Source organism: Sander lucioperca, chromosome 17, assembly GCF_008315115.2.
Source record: "Sander lucioperca isolate FBNREF2018 chromosome 17, SLUC_FBN_1.2, whole genome shotgun sequence".
In the NCBI taxonomy this organism is placed as follows: Eukaryota; Metazoa; Chordata; class Actinopteri; order Perciformes; family Percidae; genus Sander; species Sander lucioperca.
Genome location: NC_050189.1, coordinates 19,536,744 through 19,563,225, shown reverse-complemented (window position 1 = coordinate 19,563,225; position 26,482 = coordinate 19,536,744). Strand labels below are relative to the sequence as shown.

General features: G+C 45.3%; 2 protein-coding genes across 4 annotated transcripts in view; both read left to right on the top strand.

The window, feature by feature from the left end:
- zgc:158659 (uncharacterized protein LOC791141 homolog) lies at positions 1–26,299 on the top strand. Of its 3 annotated transcripts, none has more exons than XM_035993835.1 (28): positions 1–499; positions 4,476–4,604; positions 5,074–5,177; positions 6,371–6,533; positions 7,508–7,717; positions 9,453–9,520; positions 10,274–10,402; positions 11,007–11,060; positions 11,246–11,355; positions 12,324–12,465; positions 13,044–13,129; positions 14,091–14,196; positions 14,514–14,666; positions 14,753–14,884; positions 15,262–15,386; positions 15,823–15,904; positions 16,223–16,387; positions 17,339–17,442; positions 17,535–17,634; positions 17,850–17,921; positions 18,467–18,573; positions 19,508–19,629; positions 19,729–19,807; positions 20,379–20,549; positions 20,967–21,084; positions 22,292–22,443; positions 23,181–23,329; positions 24,783–25,316. In XM_035993835.1, the coding sequence occupies exons 2-28, from the start codon at positions 4,520–4,522 to the stop codon at positions 24,941–24,943; spliced, it is 3,249 nt and encodes a 1,082-aa protein (XP_035849728.1). In that variant the 5' UTR covers positions 1–499; positions 4,476–4,519; the 3' UTR covers positions 24,944–25,316. The 3 variants fall into 3 exon arrangements, with proteins under 3 accessions (XP_035849728.1, XP_035849729.1, XP_031179328.1); XM_031323468.2 differs by lacking the exon at positions 24,783–25,316 and adding an exon at positions 25,998–26,299 and having other exon boundaries at positions 3–499; XM_035993836.1 differs by lacking the exons at positions 23,181–23,329; positions 24,783–25,316 and adding an exon at positions 22,631–23,169 and having other exon boundaries at positions 2–499.
- LOC116064544 (zinc finger protein 239-like) overlaps positions 1–26,482 on the top strand; it is an 893,026-nt gene that overhangs the window by 467,436 nt on the left and 399,108 nt on the right. The window lies entirely within an intron of this gene.

Sequence of the window (26,482 nt, the reverse complement as noted above, 5' to 3'; positions counted from 1 at the left end):
AGACAGAGTGAGAGCTCCTGTCTCCTCCTCTCTCTGCAGCAGCTCTGGGAGGCTGCTGGCCCTTTAAGAGAGGAAGAGGATGAGCCAACACCTTCCTCCCCCCCTCCTCTTCCAGCACATTGTTCTGCATCGCCCGGCGAGCAGCAGCTTCCCTCTGCTGCTACCGGCTACAGGGAGAGACAGACAGACAGACACACAGACAGACAGGCAGACAGACGCACAGACACACAGACAGACAGGCAGACAGAGAGGCAGACAGGCAGACAGACAGGTCTCCGGTGTGGACGGTTTGTCACGACTCTTTGTGTTGAACAGAATCAGCGGGGCGGTGACTGATGGATCCACTGGCTTCATAACCGGAGACAAAGACTGAAGAGGACAGACAGACAGACAGACAGACAGACTGACTGATAGACAGAGAGACAGACAGAGAGACAGACAGGGTAGACAGACATACCGGCGGTCAGATCGACGCTATGATCGACCGGCACACGCTGAGGTGAGTGACAGAACAAAGAGTCTCTCTTTTTCTTTGATTTAATCCGCTGATGCTGTCACTGCTGCTGCCATGGCAACCATACCATAGTCTGATGTCATCAGGGGGGGAGGAGGAGAGGGGGGGAGGAGGAGAGGGGGGGAGGGGGGGGGTGAGGATGTGTTGTTTGTGTGGTTTTGATCGTGCAGATTAAATCAGTCTCTACACTGATTTTTGGTGTTTTTTCAGTTGGAGTTTAAACGGTGAGGAAGTTTCACATTTAAAATCTGAGATATTGGTTTAAAATCATCATTCTGTGTTTGTTAACATCTTCCTGTTTACAAACCACCCTCTGACATCATCAGTAAACATTACAGCAGACTGTCAATCAACCTGAGTGACAGCTGATGCTGCCTCTTCTCAAGAAAAGTAATTTATATCTAACGAGAAAACACAAGACTTTCACCAGGAAACAGGTGTTCATGTCCTGAAGAAGTTAAGGAGAAAACACAAGACTTTCACCAGGAAACAGGTGATCATGTCCTGAAGAAGTTAAGGAGAAAACACAAGACTTTCACCAGGAAACAGGTGTTAATGTCCTGAAGAAGTTAAGGAGAAAACACAAGACTTTCACCAGGAAACAGGTGTTCATGTCCTGAAGAAGTTAAGGAGAAAACACAAGACTTTCACCAGGAAACAGGTGATCATGTCCTGAAGAAGTTAAGGAGAAAACACAAGACTTTCACCAGGAAACAGGTGTTCATGTCCTGAAGAAGTTAAGGAGAAAACACAAGACTTTCACCAGGAAACAGGTGTTCATGTCCTGAAGAAGTTAAGGAGAAAACACAAGACTTTCACCAGGAAACAGGTGATCATGTCCTGAAGAAGTTAAGGAGAAAACACAAGACTTTCACCAGGAAACAGGTGTTCATGTCCTGAAGAAGTTAAGGAGAAAACACAAGACTTTCACCAGGAAACAGGTGTTAATGTCCTGAAGAAGTTAAGGAGAAAACACAAGACTTTCACCCAGGAAACAGGTGATCATGTCCTGAAGAAGTTAAGGAGAAAACACAAGACTTTCGTTTTCATTTCTAGATTCCCAGTCCATACAGTCAGTTTTCTGTAACTGCTGCCAAACCAAACAGACAGAAAAATAATAATTTATGTTCAATCATATCTAGAGAAAATCTTTTTTTATTTGATCTTTTTACTTTGTTGATATTGATGTAAATGCAAACAAATCAATCTAAAATCTCAGTTTTCTGTGAAGAAAACGATCGCTGAAGGTTTTGACGTACTGCTCCTTTAAATCAGCAGGTCAACAGGAAAATAACTGTGAAGGAAATCAGCTTCCTGACAGAGAGAGACAGGAAGCACACACACACACACACACACACACACACACACTTAATATCCCCCCCTCCAACACACACATAATACACACACTGCTGCTATTGTCTGTCCGGTTGTGTAGGGGTATTATATATGTGTGTGTGTGTGTGTGTGTGTGTGTGTGTGTGTGTGTGTGTGTGTGTGATGGAGGGGGGGTATATATATATGTGTGTGTGTGTGTGTGTGTGCGTGTGATGGAGGGGGGGTATGTGTGTGTGTGTGTGTGTGTGATGGAGGGGGGGTATGTGTGTGTGTGTGTGTGTGTGATGGAGGGGGGGTATATATATATGTGTGTGTGTGTGTGTGTGTGTGTGTGTGTGTGTGTGTGTGTGTGTGTGTGGTGTGGGGGGGGTATATGTGTGTGTGTGTGTGTGTGTGTGTGTGATGGAGGGGGGGTATATATGTGTGTGTGTGTGTGTGTGTGTGTGTGTGTGTGTGTGTGTGTGTGTGTGTGATGGAGGGGGGGTATATATGTGTGTGTGTGTGTGTGTGTGTGTGTGTGTTTGTCCTACTTTCTGCTCTTTGTTTGACAGCTTCATTGAAAAAACACAAAGAGACAATATGAAGACATGAAGTGAAGAGATATTAATAACATTAACAGCTTAATATAGACACAAAGACATAAAGAGAACATTTAAATAATACAACAAACTAAACATGGAAAATAAAACACAAATGGAACAATGAATATATATTAAGAAACATGTAGGAATTAAATAAATCAACACTGTTTATTATCCTTAATGTCAGAAAAAAAGTTAAACATTTCAGGCTGCACGGAATCGACGGGAGCAGTTTCTGCTGATTGTTCAGCAAAATCTTCCTGCAGAATTTAAAAGAATTAAAAACGTGAAATGAAAACAGGATGTCAACACATGTCCACCCTGAGCAGAAAAACAGGAAACACTCATTTCTGCAGATTTTCCTTCTGCATCACCACTCAAAATCTACAGATTCAAGTTGTGTCTCATTATTAAACAAAGGAAAAGTAATCTTCATCTTTGTTTTACTGCACCGCTTAAAACCAGATACTCCCCAGACAGGGCCTAAATGTTTAATGCTTTAGAGTTATATGAATGTCCCGCCCGACTCCGCCTCTGATTGGCTAGTACTCTTTGCCTTGCTGTCTATAATCTAATTATTGCTGGTGATGTTAACACTCATGTTGACAACCCCCAGGATAGAGGGACCAAAGAACTGTGTTGTGTTTTTGAGAACTATGGACTGACTCAGCATGTGACGGAGCCCACACACAACAAGGGGCACACTCTGGACTTGATTATCTCCAAGGGTCTGAACATTTCCAAGGTTGTGGTGACTGATGCTGCTCTCTCTGATCATTCCTGTGTTTTCGTTAATGGCACTATCTCTGTGCACAAAAGTGTTCAAACAAAGTTAATAAGAAAACGGTTTATCACTGACAACACCAGTGAAACATTCATTCAGCTTTTCTCGTGACGTGACTACTGTAACGGAGTCTTTACAGGTCTCCCTAAAAAATCAATCAGACAGCTGCAGCTGATTCAGAACGCTGCTGCTCGAGTCCTCACTAAGACCAAGAAAGTGGATCACATCACTCCAGTACTGAAGTCTCTACACTGGCTTCCAGTGCCTCAAAGAATTGATTTCAAAATACTTTTACTGGTTTATAAATCACTAAACGGTTTAGGGCCAAAATATATTTCTAATCTGCTAGGACACTGTGAACCACCCAGACCTCTCAGGTCGTCTGGGACAAGTCCACTATTACCCACCCAGACCTCTCAGGTGGTCTGGGACAGGTCTGCTACACTATTACCCACCCAGACCTCTCAGGTGGTCTGGAACAGGTCTGCTACACTATGACCCACCCAGACCTCTCAGGTGGTCTGGGACAGGTATACTACACTATGACCCACCCAGACCTCTCAGGTGGTCTGGGACAGGTCTACTACACTATGACCCACCCAGACCTCTCAGGTGGTCTGGAACAGGTCCACTATGAACCACCCAGACCTCTCAGGTGGTCTGGGACAGGTCTACTACACTATGACCCACCCAGACCTCTCAGGTGGTCTGGGACAGGTCTGGTTGCTGTCCCCAGAGTCAGAACTAAACAGGGGGAAGCAGCGTTCAGTTTTTATGCTCCACATATCTGGAACAAACTCCGAGATAACTTTTAAATCAAGGCTGAAGACCTTTCTTTTTGATGTTGCCTTTCTTTAAAAATTAGTTAATTTCTTATACTGTAACATAAAATACATTTATTCTCGTATTTTATGTATTTTATTTTAATAGTTTTTGTGTAGTTTATTTTAATAGTTTTTAACTGCTCTTTAATGTTTTATGTAAAGCACTTTGAATTACCCTGTTGCTGAAATGTGCTATAGTATACAAATAAAGCTGCCTTGCCTTCATTGGTTGGATTTGTCAGGTTTAAGCATGAGGAGTGAGATTGGTTAGCATTAGGGTATGAATACCACGGTAAGCCAATCAGAGGCAGAATAGGGCGGGATGTTCCTTCGCCATCCTAGGAAATGCAAATTTGTGTCCCAAACAAGGCCAAAGACTGCTAAATCAGTTTCTGTCTGTCTATCTGTCTCTCTAACCTGTCTGTCTGTCTGTCTAGGTAGCCCAGTGCTGAGGTGAAGAGGCTTGTGATTGGTGGTTGCCATGGCGCCCAGGCCGTCGTCTGGGGAGCTGTGGGGGCTCCACCTGATGCCCCCCCGCATCCTGGTGGACTGCTGCCTGCCCAACGGTACGCAAGCGTTATATATATATTATTATATATTAAATACATTTAGCTATATTTACACCTCATATTCACACTGCTCTTTTGGCTCGAAACTCTAAAAACCCAAAAGTAGCAGTGTACATGTAGCCTGTGTTGTCTGATGTGTTGTGTGATGACCCCTCCCACTCTGTGGGGGGCTCTTGGGGAGTTTCCCTGCAGCTGTTTAGGAGGCAGTCTGATTGGAGGTAGGCAGAGGGAGGATGAGCCACACCTGAGTCCACTCTTCCTGATTGCCCTCCTGTTTCCACACACTCACCTTCACACATGCACCCACTACACTACTGATCCTACTGAACTCATGTTTTATCCTATTTTTAAGTATTATTTATTATGGGTTGATAAAATTGGCTTAGATGTAATCCTTAATTGTGTGTGGTCTTCCTTATTTTTGATGAGCTGTGAGCTGGTTCATGACAGTTGTTATGTGTTTCAGGGATGATGGTGAGTCTGGAGTGTCTCAGAGAAACTCCTCTCCTCAGCATCAAGCAGCAGCTCTTCACTGAGGCCAGGAAGTACCCGCTCTACCACCTGCTGCAGGTACAGTACATCCCCAACACTGTCCCTGCTGCAGGTACATCCCCAACACTATCCCTGCTGCAGTACATCCCCAACACTATCCCTGCTGCAGGTACATCCCCAACACTATCCCTGCTGCAGGTACATCCCCAACACTATCCCTGCTGCAGGTACATCCCCAACACTATCCCTGCTGCAGTACATCCCCAACACTATCCCTGCTGCAGTACATCCCCAACACTATCCCTGCTGCAATACATCCCCAACACTATCCCTGCTGCAGGTACATCCCCAACACTATCCCTGCTGCAGTACATCCCCAACACTATCCCTGCTGCAGGTACATCCCCAACACTATCCCTGCTGCAGTACATCCCCAACACTATCCTTGCTGCAGGTACATCCCCAACACTATCCCTGCTGCAGGTACATCCCCAACACTATCCCTGCTGCAGGTACATCCCCAACACTATCCCTGCTGCAGTACATCCCCAACACTATCCCTGCTGCAATACATCCCCAACACTATCCCTGCTGCAGGTACAGTACATCCCCAACACTATCCCTGCTGCAGGTACATCCCCAACACTATCCCTGCTGCAGTACATCCCCAACACTATCCCTGCTGCAATACATCCCCAACACTATCCCTGCTGCAGGTACAGTACATCCTCAACACTATCCCTGCTGCAGGTACAGTACATCCCCAACACTATCCCTGCTGCAGTACATCCCCAACACTATCCCTGTTGCAGGTACAGTACATCCCCAACACTATCCCTGCTGCAGGTACAGTACATCCCCAACACTATCCCTGTTGCAGGTACAGTACATACCCAACACTATCCCTGCTGCAGTACATCCCCAACACTATCCCTGCTGCAGTACATCCCTAACACTATCCCTGCTAGGGGAAAAATCTCCAACACTATCCCTGCTGCAGGTACATCCCCAACACTATCCCTGCTGCAGTACATCCCTAACACTATCCCTGCTGCAGGTACATCCCCAACACTATCCCTGCTGCAGGTACATCCCCAACACTATCCCTGCTGCAGTACATCCCTAACACTATCCCTGCTGCAGTACATCCCTAACACTATCCCTGCTGCAGTACATCCCTAACACTATCCCTGCTGCAGGTACATCCCTGACTGCCTCTTAATATCACAGGTAGTAGTAATGGTAATCATTTCTGCCCTCTGATTGGCCAGGAGGAGTCATCCTACATCTTTGTGGGCGTGACCCAGGAAGCGGAGAGGGAGGAGTTTTACGATGAGACGAGGCGGCTGTGCGACCTGCGACTCTTTCACCCGATCCTGAAAGTCATCGAGCCGCTGGGCAACCGGGAGGAGAAGATCCTGAACCGAGAGATAGGTAACACACACCCCGCCTGTCACCCAATGTCTGGACTGCCATTGGTCTGTCATCAAACATCACCCATCATTAGCCAATACTGTTTCATCAAACATCAAAACCACGTCACTAATGTCCCTCACTGAACTAATCAAACAATTAAGAAGACAAGGAGAGCTAACTGGTTCCAATACAAGGCTAAACAGGGCTGAACAGGGCCAAAGAGGGCTAGCAAAGAACTTATTTTGGTGGAGAATTTGCAGGCTGTTGACACAGTACAGTAATCAGCTGGATACATGGTTAAACCTCATTTGGTCTTACCACCAATCAGTCCCAAAACGTCCCAATTAGAGAGGAATCGCCCTAAACATATTCTTAGTAAATCTTTATAATCATTCCCTGAAAGAACCAAGCAGGCCTGTCTTGTTGCACCATCCACATTTTCTTCTAAACTTGACATTTTCAGTGTGTAGCTCTCTAGCTCGAAGGTTGTTGTCTCCCGAAGAGAACAGAGTTTGAGAACGGTAACACACAGAGAAAGGAATGCTTTATCCTGGAAATGCACTTCCGCCTATCCAGACTAGTTAGTTTCCAATATAGGCCCCCACAGGGCCAGAGATATCTTGTTGGGCCTCTCTGAAACAAAGACTACTGTTGTTCCAACAAAGGTCTAAGCAGAGAGATCAAAGAAGGCTACACATCATGAACATGTCAACAGAAGTCTGGGCCGTCACTGGTCTGTCATCAACAGGGCCACATGGAAGCTGCAGATGCAGAATCTCACAAAATTTTAAAAATAATTTTAAACTACTTAAATAAAACAGACGGAAATCTGCAGAATCCTTTTGGGTCTGGTCATCAAACATCTTTTCAGACATTGTTCGTTGTCCCATGACCTCACCATCGAGAATGACCTCATCTCTCACCAAACTCCATCTCCCAGAGTTCCATGCTCCCCTCCCTCACACTCAGACTAACAGCGTCCCTGTGTGCAGGCTTTGCCATCGGGATGCCGGTCTGTGAGTTCGAGATGATGAAGGACCCGGAGATTCAGGACTTCCGCCGCTCCATACTGAGCGTGTGCAGAGAGGCCATGGAGGAGAGGGAGGGGGGAGGGGCCCACAGCCAGGCACTCTACGTTTACCCCCCCAACCTGGAGTCCAGCCCCCAACTCCCACAGCACATCTACAGCAAGCTGGACAAAGGTACTCACCCTGTTTGACCAGCTGGGGGCCTGACTTCATGCTCTCGAAACAGGTTTCCTTTTCTGACAGAAGCAGAGTCATGGGCCGATTATTACTCAGCGTTAACCATCTAAAAGGCCCCCTGACCTACCCCAAAACAGCCAAATCTGCTCAGTATGAAAAGACTCAGTACAGGATGAGCAAGAAAACAAGATCAGGTCATACTGCTTTTGACTGAGGCCTTTGACTCGACAATAAGAAACATTTCAGATTAAGTTTCAGAACCTCAGTATCAGCCTGGTTTAAGGCGCTGACAAACCAACCCGATTACTGGCCGTCTGACAGTCTGCCGAGGTCAGTGACTCGAGTCCGTTCGGTGTGTTCCGTGCCGTCGTCAGTTTGAGGAGCTGTGGCATCCATTTTGGCCAATTTTACGTATTTAATCGGCCAGTGGGCAGTCGAACTCAATGACCAATCTGATTGGTGGAGTGCTAACCCCTGACTAGCGAATCAGAAAGCTGACAACGCCAGTATCTTCTTATTACTAGCCGTGGTATTTTCTTCTGTTCAGCGAGTAATGACAACAATGATCCTTCTTGACTACTATCACCTTTCTCTGATGAAAAGAAGGACTGACCACAGTGGGCTCTGTGTTTGCTAGGTCTAGAGAGATGTTCCCATTTACGGTTTTCATTTTTTGGGCGACAATACAGATTAGCGCCGCCTGCTGTTATGGAAGCGTATTACGTCTCGCGCACGCGCTGAACGTACGCTCAAGTCGCAGTCGCTTCGATGTGTTCTGAGGCACTTTTTTGAGAGACGGGAGCCGACTGATCAGTCCGACTGCCTTTTCTGCCGACGGTCGGCTGTTGGGTTGGTGTGTCAGAGCCTTAAGACTTATGGCTTGATGTATGTATGTATAGAGCCTCTTGTCCCAGCTGGCTGCTGAAGGCCTTCCACCTGTAACCCCTCGGCTGCAGCACCAGTCGGAGGCCTTGCTTTATTAACCACCCCCCCTTTCTCCACCAACTTCTCTGACAAAGTCATTTTGATCTCTGCCTTGCATGTGTTTAATGGCACAGAGATGTAAAAGAAACAATCAAAAACAAATCAGCTTTCATGCATTGGTCCAAGTTTTCAACAGTGGGACTTCATATAAATTTCATGAATTTCCAACTCCATATTTTACCCCCAAAAAGAGAGAAAAACAGCGACAAGCACGGTAAAACAGGATGGACCAGCCTTCACTTTTTTTTTACGCCGCCAGGAAGTCAGGTGCAAGATAACAGTTAAAAGTTGATCCATCCTCTGCCGCTTATCCAAACACCAACTTTTGAGTAAAATAAAATGTTATTGTTAACAAAGCTATTAACAAAATAGAGATTATTTACAAATTGTTTTGTACTCAAAACAACTACAAAAGTTTTGGATGCCAATTCCCCAGGCTGAACCCACAAATCCAGCCAGTCAGGAAGACACTCAAAGGTCTTTGTTTTTAATGTACCTTCAATCATATTAAAAATACAACAGAGAATATACAGACACTAAAACTCAATGTCCAACAGAGAAAACACCGACAGATACACTCAGAAATGCAGATTTCAGATGTGTGATGTCACGCCACTATCTCGTATCCATTCATGAATACAAGTCTCTCTCTCTGTACCTGTCTCTCTCTCTGTACCCGTCTCTCTCTCTGTACCTCTCTCTCTCTCTCTGTACCTGTCTCTCTCTCTGTACCTGTTTCTCTCTGCAGGGAGGTTGATCGTGACCATCTGGGTGATCGTTTCTCCTTCCAACTCCAAACAGAAATACACCCTCAAGGTAAAGATATAAATATATATATATATATATATATATATATTTAACATATATAGGGTTATATATACATATAACCCTATATATACAAGGTAAAGCTAGTTGTTATGCATCAGTTTTATAAAGCTAGATGTAGTTTCAGGCTGTAAGATGATGACAGGATGTGTGGAAACTCTTTCACAAAGACATTAACCCTTTAATATTCTGCAGGGGAAGAGTGAGCCAATGTGAGTCTAAAGTCTTCAGATGTAATCGCTGCCAGTTGATTTTTTAAAACACGTTAGACAAAGTTCCCTCATCCCCAGTTCTCTCTGTACGCTCTACAGTCCTCTCCAAACACCACTCTTTTTTTAAATCCTTTTTTGGCCTTTTCAACACAAAGGTCAGCCCTGTGCTCTATACTTGATGGAGAGTTGGACGTCACATAAAGAAATCTTTACCCCGGCCTTCCTCAGAACTAAATGCAGCTTTGTCCAACCCAGTGTCTTTGTTAGTAAAGCCACTGAGAGGATACTCAAAGGGTTCCAAGCTGGTATCAAAACCACTGGATCTGAGACCCAAACTGAAGATTCAGCCAGTAAAGAACCAGAGATCAAGCTGAGACCTTGTGTTCTGTGTGATGTGTTCAGGTGAATTCAGCCAGTAAAGAACCAGAGATCAAGCTGTGATGTTGTGTTCTGTGTGATGCGTTCAGGTGAATTCAGCCAGTAAAGAACCAGAGATCAGACTGAGACCTTGTGTTCTGTGTGATGTGTTCAGGTGAGTCACGACAGTTTACCTGAGCAGCTGATCGCAGAATCCATCAGGAAGAAAAGCCGATCGATGCATCTTTCACCTCAACAACTCCGCCTCTGTGTCCAGGAGTACCAGGGGCAGTACATCCTGAAGGTACACCTGTCTGTCTGCCTGTCTGTCTTTCTGTCTGTCTGTCTGTTTCTCTACATGTCTGTCTACCTGTCTGTCTGGATTGACTGACCTGTCTGTCTCTCTACCTACCTCTTTGTCTGACTGACCTGTCTGTCTACCTGTCTCTCTGACTGACCTGTCTGTCTGTCTGTTTGTCTGTCTCTTTACGTGTCTCTGTATACCTGTCTGTCTGTCTGACCTGTCTGTCTACCTGTCTATCTGACTGACCTGTCTGTCTGTCTGACTGGTCTATCCCGCTACCTGTCTGACTGACCTGTCTGTCTACCTGTCTCTCTGTCTACCTATGTGTCTGTCTGTCTGTCTGTCTGTCTCTCTACATGTATGTCTACCTGTCTGTCTGTCTGTCTGACTGACCTGTCTGTCTACCTGTCTCTCTGTCTACCTACGTGTCTGTCTGACTGTCTGTCTACCTGTCTGTCTGTCTGACTGTCTGTCTCTCTACCTGTCTGTCTGTCTGTCTGACTGACCTGTCTGACCTGTCTGTCTACCAGTGTATCTGACTGACCTTTCTGTCTACCAGTGTATCTGACTGACTTGTCTGTCTCTCTACCTGTCTGTCTCTCAGGTGTGTGGCTGTGATGAGTACCTGTTGGAGAAGTATCCTCTCAGTCAGTACAAGGTAACAACTTCTCTCTGAAAACACAAACCTTCAGTCTGTCTCACTTCGTCTGCCTGTCTCACTGCCTCCACTTGTCTCTGCCTGTCTCACTGCCTCTCCATGTCTCACTGCCTCTGCCTGTCTCACTGCCTCTCCATGTCTCACTGTCTCCACCTGTCTCACTGCCTCTGCCTGTCTGTCTGCAGTATATCCGCTCCTGTATCATCGTGGGTCGTCTTCCTCACCTGATGCTCGTCTCCAAAGACAGTCTCTACTCTCAGCTTCCTGCCTCTGGCTTCGTCACGCCTTCATACAGGTAACCATGGTAACCACACAGGTAATCACCTGATACCTAGCACAGCCAATCAGTGGTGGACGCTCACCCGCTACACTTTTCATACTGCGCAGGCGTTACTATAGTGTTTATACTTCACAGATGTCAATGATTTCAGAGCACATTCCTGCTGGAAGATGTTCCATTGTGTAGTTTTTGGTACCAAGAGTCACAAAAAGCTCAGTGTGTATACAGGTGTAATATGACTGTGTGTATACAGGTGTAATATGACTGTGTGTAGTCAGTGTGTATACAGGTGTAATATGACTGTGTGTATACAGGTGTAATATGACTGTGTGTAGTCAGTGTGTATACAGGTGTAATATGACTGTGTGTAGTCAGTGTGTATACAGGTGTAATATGACTGTGTAGTCAGTGTGTATACAGGTGTAATATGACTGTGTAGTCAGTGTGTATACAGGTGTAATATGACTGTGTAGTCAGTGTGTATACAGGTGTAATATGACTGTGTAGTCAGTGTGTATACAGGTGTAATATGTCTGTGTGTAGTCTGTGTGTAGCCAGGTGTAAGATGTCTGTGTGTAGCCAGGCGTAAGATGTCTGTGTGTAGTCAGTGTGTAGCCAGGTGTAAGATGTCTGTGTGTAGCCAGGCGTAAGATGTCTGTGTGTAGTCAGTGTGTAGCCAGGTGTAAGATGTCTGTGTGTAGTCAGGTGTAAGATGTCTGTGTGTAGTCAGTGTGTAACCAGGTGTAATATGACTGTGTGTAGTCAGGTGTAAGATGTCTGTGTGTAGTCAGTGTGTAAGATGTCTGTGTGTAGTCAGGTGTAAGATGTCTGTGTGTAGTCAGTGTGTAACCAGGTGTAATATGACTGTGTGTAACCAGGTGTAAGATGTTTGTGTGTAGTCAGGTGTAAGATGTCAGTGTGTAGCCAGGTGTAATATGACTGTGTGTATACAGGTATAATATGTCTGTCGTTTTGTATTTCAGTCGTCGGACTCCCCAGCCGTCTCCGTGTCCGGGAGGAGGCGACGGTTCTCCGGCTCGCTCTCTGTGGGCCTTTAACACTCTGCTGAGGGTCCGGCTGCTCTGCGCCACCTACGTCAACGTCAACATCCGAGACATCGACAAGGTCGGTCTCTGGTCTGCCTCGCTCTGTCTCACCATGTTCTGCTGTCATCTCTGGTCTGTCTCACCATGTTCTGCTGTCATCTCTGGTCTGCCTCGCTCTGTCTCACCATGTTCTGCTGTTATCTCTGGTCTGTCTCAGTCTGTCTCACCATGTTCTGCTGTTATCTCTGGTCTGCCTCAGTCTGTCTCACCATGTTCTGCTGTTATCTCTGGTCTGTCTCAGTCTGTCTCACCATGTTCTGCTGTTCTCTCTGAAACCTCATCTGTCACAGTTGGCTGGTAATTTTGATTCTCCTTGTTATTGTTTTCTGACCACAGACTTTTGGAAGATAAACTTTGGTCTCAAGGTTTAAATATTAAATATAATTATTGTGTCTGAAGGTAAAGTTAGTCAGTAAGTCAGTAAGAACTCTGATCGTAGTTTGTCCTGCTGCTTTTGGGAGGAAACAGATCTGACTTCAGTGTGTCTGACCGACAGTCATTGTCTGTTTGTGTGTGTCTGTGTGTGTTTGTGTGTGTCTGTGTGTTTGTGTGTGTGTGTTTGTGTCTGTGTGTTTGTGTGTGTGTGTTTGTCGGTAGATCTATGTGAGGACCGGCATCTATCACGGTGGAGAGCCGCTCTGTGACAACGTCAACACACAGAGAGTCCCCTGCTCCAACCCCAGGTACCATTACTGAGTATACACACTAACCCCAGGTACTACACACTGAGTATACACACTAACCCCAGGTACCACACACTGAGTATACACACTAACCCCAGGTACCACACACTGAGTATACACACTAACCCCAGGTACCACACACTGAGTATACACACTAACCCCAGGTACCACACACTGAGTATACACACTAACCCCAGGTACCACACACTGAGTATACACACTAACCCCAGGTACCACACACTGAGTATACACACTAACCCCAGGTACCACACACTGAGTATACACACTAACCCCAGGTACCACACACTGAGTATACACACTAACCCCAGGTACCACACACTGAGTATACACACTAACCCCAGGTACCACACACTGAGTATACACACTAACCCCAGGTACCACACACTGAGTATACACACTAACCCCAGGTACTACACACTGAGTATACACACTAACCCCAGGTACTACACACTGAGTATACACACTAACCCCAGGTACCACACACTGAGTATACACACTAACCCCAGGTACCACACACTGAGTATACACACTAACCCCAGGTACTACACACTGAGTATACACACTAACCCCAGGTACTACACACTGAGTATACACACTAACCCCAGGTACTACACACTGAGTATACACACTAACCCCAGGTACCACACACTGAGTATACACAATATAACACTAACCCCAGTGTGACCGGCTACTTTGTTGAAAGTTGAGGATGACTGAACGTTAATTGTTAGCGTGTCATGCAGTGACAAGCGTCAGTTTGCAGCTTCATGTCTGCAGCCTGTTTCTTTATCACTCTAGTACATTACACAGTGGAGTACAGCATTACTGTCTGTCTCTCTGTTTTACCTGTCTGTCTGTTTCACCTGTCTGTGTGTCTGTCTCTCTGTTTTACCTGTCTCTCTGTTTTACCTGTCTGTCTGACTGACCTGTCTGTGTGCAGGTGGAACGAGTGGCTGGCCTACGACATCTACCTGGCTGACCTCCCTCGCTCAGCCAGACTCTGCCTGTCTATCTGCTCTGTGAAGGGAAGGAAGGGAGCTAAGGAGGTGAGACAGGAAGGAGACGAGGACACAAAAAAGAATCAATGAAACAAAGACTGAATCTACCTGTCTGTCTCTCCACCTGTCTGTCTACCAGAAGCACTCTCCTCTGCCCTGAGGGAACATTAACCTCTTTGACTATATCTACCTGCCTGCCTGCCTGTCTGTCTGTCTGTCTGTGTGTCTGTCTGTCTGTCTGTCTGTCTGTCTGTCTGCCTGTCTGCCTGTCTGTCTGTCTGTAGGAGACCTGTCCTCTGGCCTGGGGGAACACTAACCTCTTTCACTACATCTACCTGTCTGTCTGTCTGCCTGTCTGTCTGCAGGAGCACTGTCCTCTGGCCTGGGGGAACGTTAACCTCTTTGACTACACGGACATCCTGGTTTCAGGGAAAGTGGCTCTGAGTCTTTGGCCGGTCCCTCACGGCCTTGAGGATCTCCTGAATCCCATCGGAGTTGCCGGTTCGAATCCCAACAAGGTACAGCTCCTCTCTTCCTACCTGTCTGTCTCTCTGCCTGTCTGTCTGTCCCAGTGAGGTTTCTGATTGGCTGCCTGTGTCTGTAGGAGACTCCCTGCGTGGAGCTGGAGTTCTCCTGGTTCAATCAGACGGTCGTGTTTCCAGACGAGCAGCAGATAGAAGAACACGCAAACTGGACCATCAGCAGAGAACTGGGCTACAACTACTGCCACGGGCTGGTAATACAATATATATCCCTAATCCTAATCCCCTAACCCCCTACCCCCCCTAACCCTAACTGGACCATCAGCAGAGAACTGGGCTACAACTACTGCCACGGGCTGGAAACACAGTATTAATATACAGTATATACATATATCTACTGCCACGGGCTGGCAACACAGTATTTATATACATACATATATCTACTACTATTTATGGCACAATTTGCATTTGTCTCTCTCTCTACCTGTCTCTCACTCTACCTGTATCTCTCTCTACTTGTATCTCTCTCTACCTGTCTCTCTCTCTCTCTCTCTCTCTCTCTCTCTCTGCCTGTCTCTCTCCCTGTCTCCCTCTACTTGTCTCTCTCTCTCTCTGCCTGTCTCTCTCTCAGAGCAGTCGTCTGGCGTGTGACAGCAGTGTTTCTGCTGGAGATGGTGAGCAGCTTCGTTCTCTCTGCTCCAGAGATCCTCTCTACGAACTCTCGGAGCAGGAGAAGGACTTCCTGTGGAGGCACAGGTGAGGAGCAGGACTTCCTTTGGAGGTAGAGGTGAGGGGCGGGACTTCCTGTGGAGGTAGAGGTGAGAGGGGGGGCTTTCTCTGGAGGCAGTTGCAGACTTGTGTCGTTCAGACAGATGTAGAAGCGTGTGTCCATGACAATAAAGGCAACATGGCGGCTGTGTGAGCGGTACGAGTCTGCAGCTGTCCGAGCTTCCTGGACACTGAACTGAGACTCAGGTGTTGTTGGATAAGAGTTAATGATCATTAACGAGAGTCAGCTATTGGTCGAAAAAATCTAATTAGAATCAGATTCTACGTGTCTTTATTAGTCTTTACCCATGTTCACCTTTTACTCTTTCATTTACTGTCTGTCTCTCTGTCTGTCTCTCTGTCTTTCTGTGTCTCTGTCTTTCTGTCTGTGTCTCTGTCTGTCTGTCTGTCTCTCTCTCTGCAGACATTACTGTGTAAACATCCCAGAGTCTCTTCCGAAGCTGCTTCTGTCCGTCAAATGGAACTCCAGAGACGAAGTGTCCCAGGTACAAAACACATTCTCACAGTCACTTCCTCTCATCAGTTACCTGTCTGTCTGTCTGCCTCCCTGTTCTCTGTCTGTCTGTCTGCCAGCCTCCCTGTCTCTGTCTGTCTGTCTGTCTGCCTCCCTGTCTGTCTCTCTAACCTGCCTGTCTGCCCCCCCTCCAGATGTACTGTCTGCTGAAGGAGTGGCCTCTGATGGAGCCTGAGTCGGCTCAGGAGTTGTTGGACTGTAACTTCCCTCTCTGTCTCTCTAACCTGCCTGTCTGTCTCTCTAACCTCCCTGTCTTTCTCTTTAACCTGCCTGTCTGCCCCCCCTCCAGATGTACTGTCTGCTGAAGGAGTGGCCTCTGATGGAGCCTGAGTCGGCTCTGGAGTTGTTGGACTGTAACTTTCCTGACCCGATGGTCCGAGAGTTCGCTCTGCGCTGCCTGGTGCAAGGCCTGACGGACGACAAGCTGTCCCAGTACCTGCTGCAGCTCGTACAGGTGCGTCCACACCGTCCTGGCTGCTGTACCTTTCTATCCTCTGGTTCTGGTCCAGGTGTGATTAACCTCCTGGTTCAGGTCCAGGACTGAGACAGTACATAAATGAGCTGTAAGTTCTATAAAGGTCGCTCATGTCGCCTGGTATGCTAGTTTGTGTACTGTCAAACATTAACATACATAATGTATCTCATAAACATGAAGATAGTATGTTATTCAATGTTGACCACTGTTTTATTTTATCTGCTTCAACACACATCTGATGCTGTTAAAGAGAGCGTTGGCAATCTGAACAGAAAAGTTGATAACACGATGGCTTGAGTTGCAAAACATGAAGGTGCTTTTATTTACAAGAAAGTGGTTAAACAACGCAGGACGTCCACAGCAAAAACACATAAGAAACAAAACAAAAACAAACATCTTTTCACACACGGTTTTCACTAGCAAAGTTTCACATCAGCTGTCTGGATCATAGCCAGCCTCAGACTGACCCCGCCCCCCCTAATGTTTGGGTGGCCAGAGGCTTATATATGTTAAGCCCCTCTCACTAGACCAAACAACTCTTAATTGCTTCAATTATCTCTCAATTATGTTACCATTTAGACATTAATAATTTCACTGATAGTTTCTACAATAAACAAATAACAGACTCTTGAACAAATCATCTTCCACTCATCTAACTTCAGAAAACACAAAAACCTACACACATTTTCATCTAGAAAATCTAATTAATTGTCTGGGTGCTTAGCGACCTGAGTAGGTTTACCATTAGGCATCCAAAAGTGACGGGGCCTTCGTCTTCGTCAGGGCCTTCGTCTTCGTCAGGGCCTTCGTCTTCGTCATGGCCTTCGTCTTCGTCAGAGCCTTCGTCTTCATCATGGCCTTCGTCTTCGTCAGGGCCTTTGTCACAGATGCCAAGAAGACAAACTGAGACTCTGGATTGTGTGTTTGCAGGTGTTAAAGTATGAGATGTACCTGGACAATCCTCTGGCTCGTTTCCTGATCAAAAAGGCTCTAACCAATCAGAGGATAGGACACTTCTTCTTCTGGCATCTCAAGTGAGGAACATGAACTGTGATGAATATCTTTAGTAACTGTGAACTTCTTGTTGTTAGTGTTGTGTTGAAACTAAGAGGAACTCTGTTTTCAGGTCCGAGATGCACAATAAGACGGTGTCCCGCCGCTTTGGTCTGCTGCTGGAAGCTTTCTGCCGAGCCTGTGGAATGTACCTGAAACACCTCAACAGACAGGTGAGCACATGGTCCGCTGGATCTGTGCTCTGATTGGTCAGGGATGAGTCTTCTTAAAGTCACTTAAACGTCTCAGACCGACTGTTTATCAAAGTGTGTGTGTGTGTGTGTGTGTGTGTGTTTGTGGTTGTGTGCGTGCGTGCGTATCTGTGGTTGTGTGTGTGTGTGTGTGTGTGTGTGTGTGTGTGTGTGTGTGTGTGTGTGTGTGTGTGCAGGTGGAGGCCATGGACAAACTGGTGAATCTGACCGACACACTGAAACAAGAGAAGAAAGATGAAACACAGAAGGTTGGAGAAACTTTTGTCTGTTTTGAATTTGAGTAAAGATGCCCTGTGATTGGTTGATATTGATATATTGCTGTGCTGTGATTGGTTGATGCTGATATATTGCTGTGATTGGTTAATACTGATATGTTGCTGTTCTGTGATTGTTTGATGCTGATATGTTGCTGTCCTGTGATTGGGTGATGCTGATATGTTGCTGTGCTGTGATTGGTTGATGCTGATATGTTGCTGTCCTGTGATTGGTTGATGCTGATATGTTGCTGTGATTGGCTGATGCTGATATGTTGCTGTGCTGTCCTGTGATTGGTTGATGCTGATATGTTGCTGTGCTGTCCTGTGATTGGGTGATGCTGATATGTTGCTGTGCTGTCCTGTGATTGGTTGATGCTGATATGTTGCTGTGCTGTGATTGGTTGATGCTGATACTGTATGTTACTGTGATTGGCTGATGCTGATATGTTGCTGTGCTGTCCTGTGATTGGTTGATGCTGATATGTTGCTGTGATTGGGTGATGCTGATATGTTGCTGTGCTGTGATTGGCTGTCAGACTCAGATGAAGTTCCTGGTTGAACACATGTCTCGTCCAGATTACATGGAGGCTCTTCAGGGATTCGTCTCTCCTCTGAACCCGGTTCACCAGCTGGGAAACCTCAGGTAACTTTTCACCTGTCTCACTGACTATCTCACTGTCTGACTGACTAACTGTCTCAGTGACTATCTCACTGTCTGACTGACTAACTGTCTCACTGGCTTTCTCATTGACTGTATCACTGACTGACTGTATCACTGACTGACTGTCTCACTGACTGACTGTATCACTGACTGACTGTCTCAGTGATTGTCTCACTGTCAAATAAGGTAGAATTCCTACAACAGTTCAATGCTCTGAACAAGTATTATTTAATAGTGTAGAATCAGGCACACAATGTTTCGGCCCAAAATGTGGCCTTCCTAAGGTGTATATGATTGTGGTGACCCATGACCCTTATCTCATGTCACATGATCAGATGTCATGTGATGTGGAATAAATAAAATTCTACCTTATTTGAACTGACTGTCTCACTGACTGTCTCACTAGCTCGACCAGTGACTGAGTGACTGACTGAGTGAAGTAATGTAGTGCAAAGCACAGTAACGTAAAAGAAAACAAAGTAAATACAAGTACAGCAAAGCAAAGCACAGTACAATGAAGTAAAAAAATAGTAAACTAAAGCACAGTACAGTAAACAGTAAAGTCAACAAGAGTAAATTAAAGTAGAGTAAAGTACACTAACTGAATGAATTAAAGTAGAGTAAAGTACACTAACTGAATGAATTAAAGTAGAGTAAAGTACACTAACTGAATGAATTAAAGTAAAGTAAAGTACACTAACTGAATGAATTAAAGTAAAGTAAAGTACACTAACTGAATGAATTAAAGTAAAGTACACTAACTGAATGAATTAAAGTAGAGTAAAGTACACTAACTGAATGAAGTAAAGTAAAGTACACTAACTGAATGAATTAAAGTAGAGTAAAGTACACTAACTGAATGAAGTAAAGTGGAGTAAAGTACACTAAATTAAAGTAAACTGTGGTGTGTGTTCAGGCTGGAGGAGTGCCGCATCATGTCGTCAGCGAAGCGCCCGCTGTGGTTGAACTGGGAGAACCCCGACATCATGTCTGAGCTGCTCTTCACCAACAACGAGATCATCTTCAAGAACGGAGACGGTAGCTGGCTCAGCGCAAACACAACACAATGCTAACCATGCTAACTCTGCTGGGGGATTATGGGTAATGTAGTGTGTAACCTGTGTGTGTGTGTTGCAGACCTGCGGCAGGACATGCTGACTCTGCAGATCATTAAGATCATGGAGAACATCTGGCAGAACCAGGGCCTGGACCTGCGGTGAGAACACCTGGGACGTTATGACACAGCACGCCAAACTAGACCTTATAGAACATAATGGTCACGGTTTGAAACAAGTCGCTAACGTTGTGAAACGGTCCCAGTTTGGTTAGGTTTAGACACCAAAACTACTACTGCTTTGGGTTCAAATCAGATGTGACTTCACTTCCTGAAGGTTACCACGTGACGCAGAACGTGACGGAGCTCCGTTTGTTCCCTAAAGTTTCCTTTTCTTTTCAAACGGGACATGAACCGCGGTCTCCTGGGTGAAAGGCCTGTGTTTGTTTGACCCACCCCCCCCCCAAACCTGCCGCTCCTATACTTGCTCACCTTACTTCCTGGTTTGCTCCCGTCAGAACTACTACGGCCACTAGAGGGCGCCGCCACTAGAAACCTAAATATAGGTCAGAATGATGCTGGAACAAACCACTTGGGGGAGTTTTTCGGGGGAGGACAGTCTCAGCTAACGTGTGTGTGTGTGTGTGTGTGTGTGTGTGTGTGTGTGTGTGTGTGTGTGTGTGTCTGTGTGTGTGTGTGTGTGTGTGTGTGTGTGTGCCCTTGTGTGTGTCAGCATGCTGCCGTACGGCTGCCTGTCCATCGGCGACTGCGTGGGTCTGATCGAGGTGGTGAAGAACAGTTTCACCATCATGCAAATTCAGTGTAAAGGAGGCCTGAAGGGGGCGCTGCAGTTCAACTCCAACACACTGCACCACTGGATCAAAGACAAGAACAGAGGAGAGGCGTACGTAGCTGTCTGTCTGTCCGCTATCTGTCTGTCTGTCTGCATTTAAATGTGGTGCACATGTACCAAACATCTGCTGTTGCAGTCGAATCATTACAGTGTCTAAAAATGTGGTGATGAAACAAATGATCATCCATATTTTACTGAATATCTGACTTCATATAGAATTGTTTGGTTTTTCTCATTAAACCAGGATATAAAGCCTATTTTAGTATGAATATCAGCCCATTACTAATAATGTTAATAGCAATTAGAAGTAAGGGTACTCATGTGGACAAAAATCAGAAGAACCAGATCTCAGTACTGCTGACTCTCTGACACATCTTTAGTCAGAGTCTGTGTCTAGACGGAAGGTCACCTGCCTGTCTGTCTGTCTGTCTGTCTGTCTGTCTGACTGCCTGCCTGCCTGTCTCTCAGGTATGACCGGGCCATCGACCTGTTCACCAGGTCGTGTGCAGGTTACTGCGTAGCAACGTTCATCCTGGGAATCGGAGACCGACACAACTCCAACATCATGCTGAAGGAGAACGGACAGGTGAGCCCCACATCCTCAAACTGCTCAGTCCTAACCCTCCAACTGTTTAGCCCAAACTGTTAGATCCTTGAACAACCCAAAACACGTGTCAACGTCAACGCTTTTCATACTGTGCAGTCAGTAGACGTTACTGCAGTATTTATATTTTACAGACACTCCTGGTTGCTGATGTTGTCAATAATTTCACCCACATTTCGGATTACATTCACGTTGGAACATGTTCTATTGTGTAGTTTTTGGGTTATGGTATTAAAAACCTTTTTGGTGATTAAACCAGGAGATAGTGATGCTATGCTCTGTAACAGTCGGCCTTTGGCAAGAGATGTTCACAAGTCTCTGACCTAGAAAGTCAAGTCTCAAGTCTCTGACCTAGAAAGTCAAGTCTCAAGTCTCTGACCTAGAAAGTCAAGTCTCAAGTCTTTGAGCTAGAGTCCAAATCAAGTCTCAGGTCTCTGAGCTAGAGTCCAAGTCAAGTCTCAGGTCTCTGAGCTAGAGTCCATGTCAAGTCTCAGGTCTCTGAGCTAGAGTCCAAGTCAAGTCTCAGGTCTCTGAGCTAGAGTCCAAGTCAAGTCTCAGGTCTCTGAGCTAGAGTCCATGTCAAGTCTCAGGTCTCTGAGCTAGAGTCCATGTCAAGTCTCAGGTCTCTGAGCTAGAGTCCAAGTCAAGTCTCAGGTATCTGAGCTAGAGTCCAAGTCAAGTCTCAGGTCTTTGAGCTAGAGTCCAAGTCAAGTCTCAGGTCTCTGAGCTAGAGTCCAAGTCAAGTCTCAGGTCTCTGAGCTAGAGTCCAAGTCAAGTCTCAGGTCTCTGAGCTAGAGTCCAAATCAAGTCTCAGGTCTTTGAGCTAGAGTCCAAGTCAAGTCTCAGGTCTCTGAGCTAGAGTCCAAGTCAAGTCTCAGGTCTCTGTGCTAGAGTCCAAGTCAAGTCTCAGGTCTCTGAGCTAGAGTCCAAATCAAGTCTCAGGTCTCTGAGCTAGAGTCCAAATCAAGTCTCAGGTCTCTGAGCTAGCTCAACATATTCTGTATTCAGATCTTCTTTTGTTTGGGTCTTGTTGTCTGAAGATTTTGAGCCAAACGGGAAGCTTGAAGCGTTGACTCTGCGCAGTATGCTCGTGTTGACATCGACACGTGAATCAGGTGCGATCTAGCACCTACAGTCCAAACTCTTATCCTAACTCGTTCTACTCTTCTTCCTATTCTTCTTCCTCCAGCTGTTCCACATCGACTTCGGTCACTTCCTGGACCACAAGAAGAAGAAGTTTGGGTATAAGAGGGAGCGAGTTCCCTTCGTCCTGACTCAGGACTTCCTCATCGTCATCAGTAAAGGAATCCAGGAGTCGACCAAGACCAAGGAGTTTGAGAGGTCTGACCTGTCTCGCTGTCTGTGTGCCTGTCTCACTGTCTGTCTGCCTGTCTCTCGCTCTGTCTGCCTATATTTATAAACAGGAGTCGATCAAGACCAAGGAGTTCGAGAGGTCTGACCTGCAGCAGCTCACCTGCACAATGCTGGTCCTCCTGTCCCCCTCTGTGTTTACCTGTCTGTCTCTCAGGTTCCAGGAGATGTGTTATAAAGCCTACCTGTCTGTCTGCCTGTCTGTCTCTCAGGTTCCAGGAGATGTGTTATAAAGTCTACCTGTCTGTCTGCCTGCCTGTCTCTCAGGTTCCAGGAGATGTGTTATAAAGCCTACCTGTCTGTCTGCCTGTCTGTCTCTCAGGTTCCAGGAGATGTGTTATAAAGCCTACCTGTCTGTCTGCCTGTCTGTCTCTCAGGTTCCAGGAGATGTGTTATAAAGCCTACCTGTCTGTCTGCCTGTCTGTCTCTCAGGTTCCAGGAGATGTGTTATAAAGCCTACCTGTCTGTCTGCCTGTCTGTCTCTCAGGTTCCAGGAGATGTGTTATAAAGCCTACCTGTCTGTCTGCCTGTCTGTCTCTCAGGTTCCAGGAGATGTGTTATAAAGCCTACCTGTCTGTCTGCCTGTCTGTCTCTCAGGTTCCAGGAGATGTGTTATAAAGCCTACCTGTCTGTCTGCCTGTCTGTCTCTCAGGTTCCAGGAGATGTGTTATAAAGCCTACCTGTCTGTCTGCCTGTCTGTCTCTCAGGTTCCAGGAGATGTGTTATAAAGCCTACCTGGCCATCCGGCAGCACGCCAGCCTCTTCATCAACTTGTTCTCGCTGCTGCTCGGCTGTGGAATGCCTGAACTGCAGAGCTTCGACGACATCGCCTACCTGAGGAAAACCCTGGCTCTGGGTAAGACAGACAGGTGCAGAGTGAGACAGAAGGGTGGAGAGAGAGGTAGAGAGAGACAGTTAGAGAGAGAGAGAAACGCTAAAACTGATGTATCTCCTCTTCTACCATGGTCTTTGAACCTTGCTAGCATAGCGTGAGCTTTCTGGCTCGTAGCTGTCAGAGCTGAAGGGTTCTCTGAGCTGAGCGGACTATAAATGTCTCCCGTTGCTGAGTGTGGAAAGTTGTATCCAAGGTCCGTCCTATTTCCTGGAGTAGTGAACAATGTTTGCATTGCATGAGAACCGGTAACACTTTATAATAATGGTACATACATTAACATGAATTCATGGATGAAGAAGCATGAATTTATTCATGTAGTACTTCATGAACTATCAGTAATGTACAAGGATTAATAGTATCTCATTCATGACTTAACGCAGGAACAATACGCTCATTAATGTCTTCTTTAATAAACTGATCAGTCACAGCGGTGTACCTATATTCTGAAGAACTGCAGTGTTGTAATCATTGTTAACTAAACATTACTTCCTTACTTCATCATGTGTGTGGCCCTTCTATAACTTTGATAAATAAGATATGATTAATGATGTATAAATGATGATTAATGATGTATAAAATGAAATGTATTAAGAATTAAAGGAGTGGGTTGTCAGAATGATACTGAGGTCACTACATTTACCCAGAATACAGTATACTGTAGATTAATTTTTAAAGTTTCTTTATTTACAACAACATAGGGTACTTAAACACTGCCTGGGAACAATGCTCAGCCAACTAGGATATTTCTGAATTTTACTACCAGAAATGTCTGAACTTTTTTATTTTTTATTTGATGGGTCACAAAGATGATTGCTGCATATGCCACCATTATTCCTTAATCTTATTTATCAATGTTTAGGTTGGACCAGGTCAGCACTTCATTTGAAGGGCCACAAACATGACGAAGTAATGAAGAAAAAATATTTAGTTAATCATGATTACAACACTACAATTCAGTTTCTATAGCTTGTCACATTAACCACAGATTCATCAATGAGTAAATCAGGAATCATGATGATTGAAATACCTTAATTGATGCATTAATTAACGTATTGTTGCTGCATTAAGTTATGCATGAGATACTAGTAATCCTTGTACATTACTGATAGTTCATGAAGTACTACATGAATAAATTCATGATTGTTCCAGGTATTAGTCAAACCCTCAGGAGTATTTTTTGAAAGTGTAAAACACATTAAAATGTAAATGAAGTCTCTTCTTCTGTTCTTTGGCAAGTGACCATGGTATAAACTGGTTAGTGCCCTTCGAGGTGTTGAGTTTCAGGAATAAATGGACTCTGCTGCATGTTGGTTGTTTCTGTCCATTAAATCCTGATATTGGACGCCTCGTCAGGAATTAACTCTTACATCTGTTCTGATTTCATGCCATATCACTAACTCTCATGTCATTTCAGATCCTGCCCTCAGTCATCCCATCCCCTCACCTGGTTTCACCTGGTTTCACCTCCATCACTCTCACCAGACTGTCTACACTTCTTATCCTTCCACTTCCATCCTACCTTTGACTTTTTTTTTTTTCAAAATGTTGTTTAACTTGTATATAAATGTTTTATAGTTCATCTAGTAGCTGGTTGTCTTGGTTCCAGCCTTACAACTCTTTATATCAGCATTTGATGAAACCACAACGGAGATATTGAACAGGAAAATGGATGAAACTAGAGAATGCTATTTCTGAAGAAATTGTGGTGTGAATGCTGTATGTTGAAAGGCTGACGCTACACTGCTGATTGCTGACTCGAATTGTATAAGAAGAAGGTGAAGTAGTGAGAATAGTTGGAAAAGTGGGAATGGGTTTAAATAGCATGAATGTCTTTGTAAAGTTGAATAATACCCAGAATGTCTGAAAGGTGTGGCAGGTTTTAATTGGTTTTAGTTGAAAAAGTGGGAATGAGTTTAGTTAGTATGATTGTCACTGAAAAGTATAATATTAATGTCTTAAAGATGTGTATCTTGATTTTGGAAAAGAATTAATGTCTTTGCAAAGTTGAAGAATACCCAGAATGTTTCAAACGTGGAATATAATGATTTGATATTTATAGTTAATTTTAAGATGATGCTAAATGGGATTGCTGGCTTCAATTTGGATGAAGAAGCAGCTAAAGGAGAATGAATGAGTCTGAAAAGTCAGATTAGGGAATCTCAATCAACGGACACAACACACACACACACACACACACACACACACACACACACACACACACACACACACACATAGTTAGGTATGATAGAAAGAGGAGAAGAAGAGGAAAGGAGCAGAAGAGGAAAGGAGGGCAGAAAGGAGGTGAGGAGAAGAAGAAAGGAGGTGCTATTTGTCAGCTAACATGATGTCATGATGGACTAACTGACAAACGGACTGACTCTGATAACGGACCTCATGCATCAACACCTCATGCCTTCAGCATTCACACCAAATACGTAGAATAACATAGTTGTGAATGCCTTCAGCATAACTCCTGGTGACATACTTGTAATAATGAAAACAACTCACTAGAACTCCCAAAGAATGTGTCTCACTTTCTTCTGTTTGTGTCTGTCTGTCTGTCTCTCCACATGTCTCTCCACCTGTCTCTCCATCTGTCTATCTGTCCGTCCACCTGTCTGTCTTTCAGAGAAGAGCCAGCAGGAGGCGTTGGAGTATTTCACCAAACAGATGAATGACGCTCATCATGGAGGCTGGAGCACCAAGATGGACTGGATCTTCCACACCATCAGACATATGCCCAACGAACACTGACACACGCACACACACACACACACACACACACACACACACACACAGGAAGCAGATTGTCTGGAGTTACGCTGCGGTTGAAAATCATGGATGTAGCAGATGAAACAGAAAATACTTTGTAGAAAGATCAACAATGGTGAAAAATAAGACCAAGGATTTATTATCTTTGAGCAACGATGAGGTGGAACTGTTACTGAAGGTCTGTAAGATACCTAACCAATTAGACTGACTGACGCGCAATGGAAATGCTGCAGTAGTATGGACGCGAGGTGTAAGCCCCAGTAGTGTGGAAGCCAGGCATGAAACGCCCCTAGTAGTGTGGATGCAGGCGTTAACACCCGAGTAGTGTTGTCATGAGGCGTT